General features: G+C 45.6%; 1 protein-coding gene across 2 annotated transcripts in view; it reads left to right on the top strand.

The window, feature by feature from the left end:
* Positions 1–12,321, top strand: part of brf1b (BRF1 RNA polymerase III transcription initiation factor subunit b) — a 366,821-nt gene that overhangs the window by 197,486 nt on the left and 157,014 nt on the right. For both annotated transcript variants that reach the window (XM_067992099.1, XM_067992100.1), the window contains 3 exons: positions 1,128–1,277; positions 4,409–4,502; positions 10,765–10,891. In XM_067992099.1, the coding sequence (XP_067848200.1) occupies positions 1,128–1,277; positions 4,409–4,502; positions 10,765–10,891 (371 nt within the window). The remainder of the gene's footprint in view (positions 1–1,127; positions 1,278–4,408; positions 4,503–10,764; positions 10,892–12,321) is intronic.

The raw sequence follows: 12,321 nt of genomic DNA, 5'->3' as shown, positions 1-12,321 counted from the left end.
GGGGTAAAAGAAAGAAAGAAATAAGTTGCATTTCTCTAGTGCCTTTCACAACCTCGGGTCGTCCCAAAGCACTTCACAGCCATTGAAGTACTTTTGTAATGTAGGAAATGTGGCAGCCAATTTGCACACAGCAAGATCCCACAAACAGCAATGAGATAATGACCAGATAATCTGTTTTAGTGATGTTGGTTGAGGGATAAATATTGGCCAGGATCCCTGGGAGAAGTCGACCTAGATTATGTGCTTAAGTTTCCAGAGTGGGTCTTGAACCCGCAACCTTGTGACTCAGAGGCGAGAGTGCTACCCATCTGAGCCACGGCTGACACTGTAGATTGTACATGGGCTGTGGAAGGAGATTAAATGGGTGGGTAGAGTTCATGATAGGGGGGGGAGTTTACATGGGTTGTTGGAGGGGATTAAATAGATATGTAGGTAGAGTGTGTACATGGGTTGTGGGAGGGGATTAAATAGATGGGTAGGGTCCATGATAGATCAGTGATTCTTCAAACTTTTCTGTGTGTGAAATGCACAAAAATTGATATTCTTGGAGACCCCCTACAGACACACTCCGAGGGACCCCCTACATACTTACACAAGCCCGGAAACATCCCCTCTACCAACACTCCCAGGAACCTGCCATACACACCCTGAAGTACTCTTGGGGACCCCCACAGCTACTGCACAGCGTTGGGAACCCCCAATCCCTATGAATATTAACACACTCCCAGTGACCCCCCCCCCCCCCCCCAGCAGACTCTGACACTCTCCCAGGGCTTCGGAGTCTGAACTTCCAATATCTGCCACCCAATGATAATGGTGCAATCACTGCAGAAACTGATTTACTAGCAAACGGCGACAAAAATAAAGTGCAAATACGTCAGCAAATACAGAAATCTGATAACGGATGGGCGGACAGAAACCAGATGGACCCCTGGAGACCCTCGCATGGGTATAAAGACCTCTGGGGTTGATTGTAAATACTGTCCTGCTATATTTTGGACAGCAGTCAGTGGGGAGAGCCTTTGGTCGCAGGTGATTTCCACGCTTCCTGCTGCTGACACTGGGGCAGTTATTTTGCTGTTCTTTGATTTCCCTCTTCCTTGTAACATTTCTTCCTTCTCCCACAGATCCGTGTTTATATATCCCAAGGTTTGCTCACATGCTTGAGTTCGGGGATAAGAATCATGAGGTCTCCATGACGGCACTCCGGTTGTTGCAGCGGATGAAGCGGGACTGGATGCACACGGGCCGGCGACCATCCGGACTGTGCGGAGCAGGTATCTCGCCCTTGCCTTCCTCTGACACCAATGTTACACCAATTCCCTCTCCCGCAAGTCTCCCACACCGTTAAGAAGGAAGTGTATGGGGAAGGTGGCTGGCTGGATTGATGGGATGAAAGTTTACTCTGTTCGCTGCCTGTTAAGGATCTTGCGTGAAATGAGCCCGGGACAGTGCACAAAGCGGGCACCAAATTGGCAGTCTCCCTCTCTCAAGGACGATTAGAGCAGGAAATGGCAATGCTGCACTGGTACAATAAGGGGCTGGGCTGAGGCATATTGTTGGGGCAGAGTAGAGGGAGCTGTACTTTGTATTTAGCTGTGTTACCCCTGACTGCTATATGCTGGCACTGGGTTGCATTCTTCCACTTGAGCACAAAATTCACCCATTTTTTAAACAGTAAGTATGTAAAAACCTGTCTAACTGCACTAGTTAAAAGCCAGCAGTGAGGGGTAGAAGATCACAATGGAATGTTCAGGCATAATAACTTGATTTTTGTTACTAATTCATGCTTCTTTACACCCCCTCCTTCCCACGACCTAAATGTGCAACAGTGCGTTAAAAGCTGCTGTTCCTAATATGGTGAATTCCTGATCTCTGCTGGGGAGAAGTGGGGGGGCAGGTTCCCCTCTCATCCCCTCCCACCCTCTCCAAGGTGGGGAGAGAGACAATCGGGAGGAAGAGTTGGCCCCGAGCTGCACTTACTCACCTTCTAGTGGTGAGATCAGGTCAGGGTAATTTGCCCGACTCACAAAAATAGTTTTCTCCTGCCCCTTTCTTGCTGGGCAAGCGCCAAGGTAACGGGCCAGGATTGTGAGCTGGGCACCGAACCAGCCCTCGGGGTGGGTGGGCGTTTTCTCATTTTGCCTGTGCTGTGTATCGAGGTTGGAGTCGGCTTCAATTCTTAACTGTTTGGCCAGTGGGGACCAGAAATGGCATCAGTTCGAGGTTGATGGGATGGGGGGAGGAGTAGAGACATGGCCAGGGGATGTCCTACAAACAGGCTGAGCTGAGGTCTCACGGGGGCTTGTGCTGGTTCAGCACCTCCTTGACCTAAGCACTGGCTACAAGTATGGTCGCTCTGCGTGCACTGGATGCAAGGTGAACCGTCCATCCCCTTTCCCTAATTGTAAATTTAACAAACTGTAGGGGAGATTTCAGATTCCACACACGCTTGACACTGCTTATTTTTAGGTTATTGTCGTGGCTGCTCTCCAGAAGCTGAGTGGGGAAGCAGCACTGCCTGGGTGGGTGCCTCTTATTCACAGCGATTGCCCAGAATTTTCTTGGCATCAGCAGTGCGGCTGGGAAATGCGTGTTTATCATTTTTGCTGTGTTTATCGTTTATTGTACATGTGTGAGCGTGGGACAGGTGATTAAACTGTTTAATGCTTTGGAACAAAGGGACGCATTCTGAAAATAGGCCAGCGGGTCTGCAGTACCCACCCATTGTAACTGCGGGCTCGTCAGTGGGTGCGAGACCTGGTCCCCAGAATTCTGTACTTCCCCTCCCTCCCCACCACCCCATGGCTCAGTGGAGAAATGCACGGTCAGTATGTAAGGGAGCTAATACTGGCCACAAGGACCCAGGTTCCATCTCTAGTCTATGCTGAGTTCATCACCTCTGGGTTTAGGGAGGAGAAAAACAGGCCCGGGATCCCGCTCCCAATCACTCTCCATCTCCTGCTGGAAGTGCATGTGCGTGGACTGGATTGGGGGCCCGGCCGCGATGCCCTGTGCAGTCGAATATCCAGCCAGCACCATGAGAAGAAGAGGGAGGAAGGGAAGTACAGCTTGCCAACAGGGGCACATCCCTTTGGAGTCATGGGGCGATAGGGTGTGGGGTTGGCCCACAGTTTCCCACCCACTGGACTCCTGATCTTGGCTGGGTTGTAATAAGGAGGCAGAGGTAATTCTTAATGGTGTGGGGAAAGGTGAGAGTTCTGTACTAGAACCCTGGGATTGCAACAGTTAAAAAGAGTCTCGAGAAACTGGGATTGTTTTCCTTAGAGGGGGAATGTTAAGTGGAGATTTAATAGAGGTGTTCAAAATCATGAAGAATAGATGGGGGAAACTGATTCCACTGGCAGGAGGGTCAGTAACCAGAGGAGACAGATTTAAGATAATTGCCAAAAGAACCAGAGGGGAGATAAGGAGAAATATTTTTACGCAGCGAGTTATGGTGATCTGGAATGCGCTGCCTGAAAGGGTGGTGGAAGCAGATTCAATAATAACTTTCAAATGGGATTTGGATAAATACTTGAAGGGAAAAATTTGCAGGGCTATGGGGAAAAAACAAGGGATTGGGACTAATTGGATAGCTCTTTCAAATAGCCGGTGCAGGCATGACGGGCTGAATGGCCTCCTTCTGTGCTGTAAGATTCTATGAAATGGAACATATTTTTGTGCAGTTGGTTAGATGTTTGCACTGCTGTTTGGATCATTTGAGGTGTTCCGATTGGGCACCATGTTGATGCATCAACACTCTGTTCCACCGAGCGTCGAGGTGCTAGTTTGTGCCCACAATTTGCAACCTACTGAGCGCCCGATATGGTCCGTGCTGTCACAGCAGAGACCTGGCACTCTTCCCATGCGAGGGAGAAAGACTGTTTGAGAATGGGTCATCACCGCTCTGCTGATGGGCAATTGTCTGACCAATGTGAGTGGAAATGGCAGAGGCCTGAGGCCTGACAGCATAGGGCCTAACTGCCCTCTCTCTCCCGAAGGGGGGAATGGGTATTGCTCGGGAGGAATAATATTTCAAAATAAACATTCTGCCATTCTATTGTCACGTAGAGTGTTTAATCGGCGTGCACGTCCAGGGCTGTGAACTCCCACTCGTTTGGTGCGAAACTCATTGATTTTGGTTTCCATTTTGTGTGATCCATTTTCATGCAACTTGCTCTTTTTTAAAAAAAAAGCTCATCTCCACACATTTGAATGTGTCTACAATCGGTCTGCTTGTGATTGTAAGTTTCTCTTGTATGTGTGGCTATGTCTCCTTGTGTCTGTCTGTGTCCGCGTCTGTCCGTCTGTGTGGCTGTGGCTGCCTGGCTGTCTCTGTCCGTGTGTCTATATGAGGTTTCCCCTCCAGTCTTTGGGAATGAATTTTGACGTCGTGTTTTCCCAGCTCTCCTGGTCGCTGCCAGAATGCACGATTTCAGACGGACAGTTAAAGAGGTCATTCGAGTGGTTAAGGTCTGCGAGTCAACTCTCAGGAAAAGGTGAATGTGAAGGGTTGATGCATTTTTCATCATTTTTTTGTCTATTTTCTTCTCTCTTCTTCTGAAGGTGTTGACTCTGTCTGGGGTGTGGGTTTCACAGGAGCCAACCTAGACAGGCTGTATAATCGTGGAGGGCATCACACTCGGGCACACTTCTGTCCTCATTCAATGTGTGCACAAACACACAAACACACACACACACACACACACACACACACACGACTTGAACTAACGACCTTCTGACTCAGAGGCGAGAGTGCTATCCACAGAGCCAAGGCTGACACTTGACATGTTCCTCAGGAACTTCAGTGAATCTGTCTGCCCTCTCAGGTGGATGCAAACGATCCCACGGCACTATTTGAAGATGAGCAGGGGAGTTCTCCCTGGTGTCCTGGCCAATATTTATGCCTCAGCCAACATCATTAAAACGGATTATCTGGTCATTATCACATTGCTGTTTGTGGGACCTTGCTGTGCGAATTGGCTGCCGTGTTTCCTACATTACAACAGTGACTACACTTCAAAAGTACTTAATTGGCTGTGAAGTGCTTTGATACGTCCTGAGGTCGTGAAAGGCACGATATAAATGAAAGTCTTTTCTTTATGATAAAAAATATCTGTCTTGTCTGAAGCCAGAGAGATGATAGTTCAGCGCTCGATGCCTCCAGTGACCCCAGTATCTATATCTTCCTGTAAAATGGGAATGCTCACTATGGTGGGAACAGATGTGTTTTGCTTAAGGGCAATTCTTAAACGTTCTTTTTGACACCAGTCGATGTTATTTTTTAAGTAGCCTCCAGTATTTGATAGGAAATCCCTTTTTTTCCAATGCATGTTGGTAAGGGGTTATGAAGCACGCTAGCAAATGTCTTTTTAATGGGTCCCTGTGGAAAACCTCAGCTGGTTAAAAACCTGTCAAAAATACATGAGGCCGGAAGAGTTTGTGTTCGATCGAAGGTTCCCTCTCTAACTGCACAACGCATCGCCTTTTAATAGCATTTTGTTATTTGTTTATTTTTCAGTGTTCTGTCCTCCCCTCTTGAAGGTGCTGACTCTTGCTGGGATGTAGCTCCAGCAATGTTTGCCCCAAGGGGCCATTCTTTCTGTGTGAGTCTAGCCCAAGTGTTTAACCGTGGTGGACATCACAGTCCAGTTGATCCATTCCTCACCCGATGTCCACACACGTGCACTCTCCATGTGCAGGGGCCACTGGACAATGGCCAGAACTGGGCACTGATTACAATTAGAGCCTATCACGACCCAAAGCACTTTACAGCCAATGAGTCACTGTTGTAATGTAGGGAAATGCGGCAGCCAGTTTGCACACAGCAAGATCCCACAGGCAGCAATGAGATAAATGGCTGGATAATCTGTTTCTTTAGTGATATTGGCCAAGGGATATATGTTGGCTAGGATACCAGAACTCTCCCTGCTCTCCTTCGAATAGTGCTTTTACACCCACGTGAGAGGGCAGACTGGGTCTCAAATTAACGTCTCATCTGAAAGACCAAATCCGCCTCTGAGAGAGCAGCAGAAGGAAGAGTGCCTGTTTCTTAAAATTTGCCCCGGCTTTTAGAGCCCATCTTTGAGCTCTTGGTTAGGTGGGCATGCTCCTGAGTCAAGCCCTGTACGGCGAGCTGATCTATCTTTTATTTATTATTTATTTATCTTTGCGATGTGGCATTGCTGATGAAGCCACCATTTATTGCTTATCCCTAGTTGAGCTGAGAATGTGATATTGGGCCTTGTTCCTAAACCGCTGCAGTCCGTGTGGTATTGTAAAACTGAGTGGCTTGCTAGGCCATTTCAGAGTCAAGCACGTATAGGCCCAGATCAGGTAAGGACGGCAGGTTTCCTTCCCTAAAGGGCATCAGTGAGCCAGTTGGGTTTTTGCGACAATCCGACAGTTTCGTGGTCACTTCTACTGATACAAGCTTTTTATTTCCAGATTTGTTTAAGCTGAATTCAAGTTATCAACTTGCCATTCTCTGGATTACTAGTCCAGTAACGTAACCACTGCACTACCATGCCCATCTTTCTATCTCATATAATGGTGCATTGATTCTTGTTCTGTTTGTTGTGTTCTTTTGATTGTTACTTCCATTTTCTGTGTAAAGGAAAGGATTTGTATTTATGTAGCACCTCATTACATTCTCAGGTCGTCTCAGAGTACTTCGCAATCAATGGACAATGCTGTCTGTGGTTTTGGAGGCAACGTGGCAGCCAGTTGCACACAACAAAGCCCCACTCACAGCAAATGAAATGAATGATCAGTTAGGAACATAGGATCAGGAGCAGTCCATTCAGCCCCTCGAGCCTGTTCCATCATTAGTTAGATCATGGCTGATCTGTACCTCAACTCCATTTACCTGCCTTAGCTCCGTATCCCTTGATACCCTTGCCTAACAAAAATCTAGCGATCACAGTCTTAAAAGCTCCGATTGACCCCCAGAATCCATAGCCTTTTGGGGAAGAGTGTTCCAAATTTCCACTACCCTTTGTGTGAAAAAGTGCTTCCTGATTTTCTTAAATGGCCTAGCACTAATTTTAAGATTGTGCCTCCTTGTTCTGGACTCTCCCACCTGAGGAAATAGTTTCTATCTAACCTATCTCTCCATCTAACCTATCAACTCCATTTATCATTTTGTGACATCTTGAGGTCTTGAAAGGCACTATATAAATACAAGTCCTTTCCTTTTCAACCTTCTAAACTTGAAGGAATACAAACCATCCTGTCCTCATAATTTCATCCTATAAACCCTGGTATCATGCTGGTGAATCTGCGCTGCACCCCCTCCAAGGCCAATATATCCTTCCTGAGGTCCGGTGCCCAGAACTGAACACAGTCTCCAGATGGGGTCTGACTAAGGCCCTGTACAATTGAAGCATCACTTCCTCCCCTTTATATTCCAGCCCCCTCGAGATAAAGGCCAACGTTCCATTAGACTTTTTAATTGCTTTCTATACCTGTGCACCAGCTTTTAGTGATTTTGTACATGGACACTAACATCCTTTTCCTCCTTCGTAGCTCTTAGTCTCTCACCATTAGGAAACTAATATAATTTAATATAATTTATCTTTCAAAGTGGATGACCTCACATTTCTCCCACATTGAACTCCATCTGTTGGTTTTATCTGACTTAGTCTGCCTGTGTCCCTTTGTAACATCCTGCTCCCATCTACACAAATTATTGTACCTTTTAACTTAGTGTCACCTGCAAACTTGGATATACAACTCTCTATTCCTTCATTCAAGTCATTAATAAATATGGTGAAAAGCTGAGGCCCCTGTACAGATTCCTGGGGAATATCACTTGTCACATCCCACCAATCAGAGCACATTCCCTTTATCTCTCTATCTCCTACCTCCCGACCAATTTCTGACCCGTGTCACAAGGTTACCTCCCATTTCATGCGCTTTCATTTTTGCTAATAATCTCTTGTGTGGAACCTTATCAAATGCCTTCTGGAAGTCCACATGGACAACATCCATAGACACTCACCTTATCCACCATACTAGTGACCGCCTCAAAAAATTCAACTAGATTAGTTAGTCATGACTGATCCATGCTGGCTCTGATCAGCTTGTGACAGTCACTCTGTCTCTGATGACAGATTCCAGTAACTTCCCCACAACTGATGTTAAACGGACAGGTCTGTAGTTACCTGGTTTGCCCCGCCCTTCCTTCTTAATAATGGAGAGACATTTATCATAGAAAGGTGCATTGTTTTTAGTGTGTTGGTTGAGGGATGAATGGTGGTTAGGACAGCAGGAGAACTTCCTCCTCCTCTTTGAACAGTGCTGTGAGATCATTTGATCTTTTATATCCATCTGAACAAGGAGGTGAGGCCTCACCTGAAAGATAGCACCTTTGACAATGCAATACTGCACTGGAGTGTCAGCCTAGATTATGCTCTTAAATCCTGGAATTGGACTTGAACCCAGGACCCTTTGCTTCAGAGTAGAGAGTGTTACCACTGAGCCAAGGCTCGTAAAGAAGTTTTTAAAAAATAAAAATATATATTTGTCCTGGTAGGTTGGAAAGGAATTGGAGATGAGAAGTTTTAAAAATTCTCATTTTCAAGCAGTTACCGAATAGAATGTAAAAGGGTCATCTCCTTTGGTGCAGGAAAATATTTTATAAAAGTAGTTTATTTGCCTGAGACATCCTTATCTGGATTTTCTGTCGAGTTTGAAGTAACATGATAGAGTTTATGGGTTTCCATGATCTGAGTTTACCAGGTCAGATTCCTTCAGCCTTGTTTGGCAGAGTTTACAGTGTATTTATTTGTATGGATCCATGAGCTTCAGGAATAGCGTTGGGGTTTGGCGTTAACACTGTGAAACAATGACGGCCGTTGGCATTCTGTTGATGGAGTTTATGTATACAATAAATTTGGGAATTGCGGGTACTGATTTTGGAGCCACTTGTGTTGTTCTTTGTGCCTGTTGCTAATATTCCATGCGAATCTCATGAGATGTGGTCTCGCTCCAGTCATGTGCCTGCCTTCATTTTCGGAAACCTTTTAAAAATAAGACGCTCCTTAAAACCTACCTCTTTGACCAAGCTTTTGGTCACCTGCCCTAATATCTCCTTATGTGGCTCGGTGTCAAATTTTGTTTGATAATCGATCCTGTGAAGCGCCTTGGGATGTTTTACTACATTAAAGGCGCTATATAAATGCAAGTTATTATTGAAGTGTTTTTTTTTTACGTTGGGCGTTTGTTTCTCCAGAGATGTGGGAGAGCTGCTTCTTTATCTCAACGGCAGAATTGTGGACTCACAAAAATGTGATTTTTTTTTTTAGCAGCGTAAATATGGGGAACTGGCACTGGGATTTCACTCTCACGCAACCTGGAGAAATATAAAAACGCATTCCGTTTAAATATGTTTTTTAGTTTTGCCTGTTATCTCCCCTCTTCTCCTGAGGGTGCTGACTCTCGCTGGAGTGCGGGCTCCACAGGCTCCGATCGCCTTAGGTGCTTCAGCTGTTATTCACGTGTGAGCCTAGAGATTAAATGGCGACAGGCTATACGACCATGAAAAGCATCATAGTCAGATCCTACCCTATCTTTGCCCACCCACTTTTCATAGCAGGGTTCGCTGGACTGCATTTGGAAGTGGGGATATAAGAAAGCATGGAGTTAGAAAGGATGTTCGGCCCTTCAAGCTCGATTCTTCCCGACCATGGACTCTGTCCCACCCATTTAATCTTGAGGGAAAAGCTCTGCCCAGATATATATTCACAGCACTTAGTCTTCGATTACATTCTAAAGTATTGTGTGCAGAAATATAGTTTTATTTCAATTTCCCTTTTCATGCCGAATGTAGTTGGTTACATACTTCATGGAGACAGATCCTAATGACAATACCAGTAGGTATCTGAGAGTGGCAGTGACTCTGAAACCGAGCAAGACTCTAATGTCATAGAATCGTACAGCACAGCAGGAGGCCATTCGGCCCATCGTGCCTGTGCCGGCTCTTTGAAAGAGCTATCCAGTTAGTCCCAATCTCCTGCTCTTCCCCATAGCCCTGCAAATTTCACCATTTGTTTTCTATTTCTGCATTTTTTCCCGCTCCAGTCAGTCCTGATGTTACTGCATGCCTGAGGTTTGAAGCAGCATCCCGTTGTTGAGCTTATAGTTAAGGAAGAGTGAGCATGAAAGAGAGGGAGAGTCATTCACCCCATCCAGCCTGTTCCCGAAAGTCTGTGCATGGTTACTGTATCATGGACTTTCCCAGCCTCTCATCACCTGGTGATCTCTTACTTCAAGGGCACTAAATTCCTTCCCTTCCTTTGCCTTGCCTTGTAAAAAAAAAATTATAATATACATTAATATCTCTATAACCCTCCTTCTCAACAAGAGTGGGGTGTAGGAAATGCTAAGACACTCCTGCTCAGCACGGAGGAATAATCAGGGTGGGACAGGAGATGGTTAGACATTCTCCTGCTCAACAGTGAGGTGAGCAGGGTGTCATACTATTGCCTGCTCATTGCCGAGCGGTGTGAGGCAGTCGCTGCTATCCCCACAAAAGGCATGGCTCTTGCTAACTTGGCAGTTTAACTTGCAGTTTAGGGTAAGTGTTTATTGTAGAATTTTCCGTTGTTATTGTGTAGCATTCACTTGCTGAAGTCCACGATGGTTCAAGTTCAATGCTGCGATATTTAATTCGCCTTAAAATGTGAAATTTTAGATGCGGTGTGTGTAGTTGTGAATCGCTTGAAGCCCATACAGCTGGTTTTATGATTTGTGTTGTAGGCTCAATGAATTTGAAGAGACCCCAACTAGTCAGTTAACAATCGATGAGTTTATGAAGATTGATTTGGAGCAGGAGTGTGACCCGCCTTCGTTCACAGCCGGGAAGAAAAAGCTTAAACTGCAACAGGTAACCGTGTATATAATTGGGAGAGGCAGAAGGAGACACTGTGGTGTGCAGAACATTTAGACAGAGTTATTTTTAATGTTTTCCCCAATTATCGGCTCTTTTCTCTACCCCCGTTCCTGAAGGCGCTGGCTTATGCGTATGGTTTCCCAAGTGCCAACCCTCCTCCAGTATTACACCCCATTTGGCCACTCGTTGTGTGTGAGCTGTTCGCCCACCGGGGATATCACAACTCAGCCCGGTCCTGTTAATACCTCGCCTGACGTCAACACCGGACTTTTCAGTAGGTGTCATTAGATAGTGATCCTGATAGGGAACCCTGCCTTCTTAGAATCATAGAATCTTACAGAAGGAAGCCATTTGGCCCATCGTGCCTGTGCCGGCTCTTTGAAAGAACTATTCAATTAATCCCACTCCCCCTGCTCTTTCCCCATAACCCTGCAAATTTTTCCTTTTCAAGTATTTATCCAATTCCCATTTGAAAGTTATTATTGAATCAGCTTCCACCACCCTTTCAAGCAGCGCATTCCAGATCATCATAACTCACTGTGTGAAAATATTCTCCTCATCTTCTCCCCCTGCTTTTTTGCCAGTTATCTTAAATCTGTGTGCTCTGGTTACCGACTCTCCCGCCACTGGAAACAGTTTCTCCCTAACTCTATCAAAACCCTTCATGATTTTGAACACCTCTATTAAATCTCCCCTTAACCTTCTCTACTCTAAGGAGAACAACTCCAGATTCTCCAGTCTCTCCACGTAACTGAAGTCCCTCATCCCTGGCATGCTTGTTCCATTCCTCAAATGAGCAGTAGCACCACCCCGATCCATCCCTCCCTCCCTCCCTTCCTCACTCAAATCAGCCAGCTCAGGACAAACCGTGGACGGACTGTGAAACTTTCCTGGTCTGTATGGCTTAGTACCGCACCATGGGTTTCACCATCAGGGAGGCCTTTTTTTAAAAAAAAACATGTATCAACACACACACTGATTTAATGTCCGGACCAATTATAGTGAAATCCTGTAATCGAAAGTTGTTTGAGATAGTTTTATATTAAAAATTATTTTTTTAAATCACATATTTCTATACCTGGTTATAATGCCTCTGTTTAATATGTCAGTTTGAAGAAGTTATCTTGTCTGCACTGTGTTTATCAATAGATTCTTTAGGGTTTACCTTTTGGATTAAATTAGTCAGATCTGGTTTCCTTGATGGCCTGGTACAAGTACAGATGGGGTTGCCTCGCTCTACGGGTGGCTGTGCTGTCAAAAGCTCGGCGAAGGATGATTTCTTTGTTTAAATGATGATGAGAAAGTGAAAATTTTTTGAGAAGTTCTCCCCGAGCTCTGTTTCTCTCCCTCACCCGGCCCCCCAGATGGCTCCGTTGGTAAGAAGAAGAAAGAAAGACTTGCAATTATATAGCGCCATTCACAAC

Source organism: Heptranchias perlo, chromosome 10 (assembly GCF_035084215.1).
Source record: "Heptranchias perlo isolate sHepPer1 chromosome 10, sHepPer1.hap1, whole genome shotgun sequence".
Taxonomy (NCBI): domain Eukaryota; kingdom Metazoa; phylum Chordata; class Chondrichthyes; order Hexanchiformes; family Hexanchidae; genus Heptranchias; species Heptranchias perlo.
The sequence above is the reverse complement of the archived record's forward strand: the minus strand, read 5'-3'. Positions and strand labels throughout refer to the sequence as shown.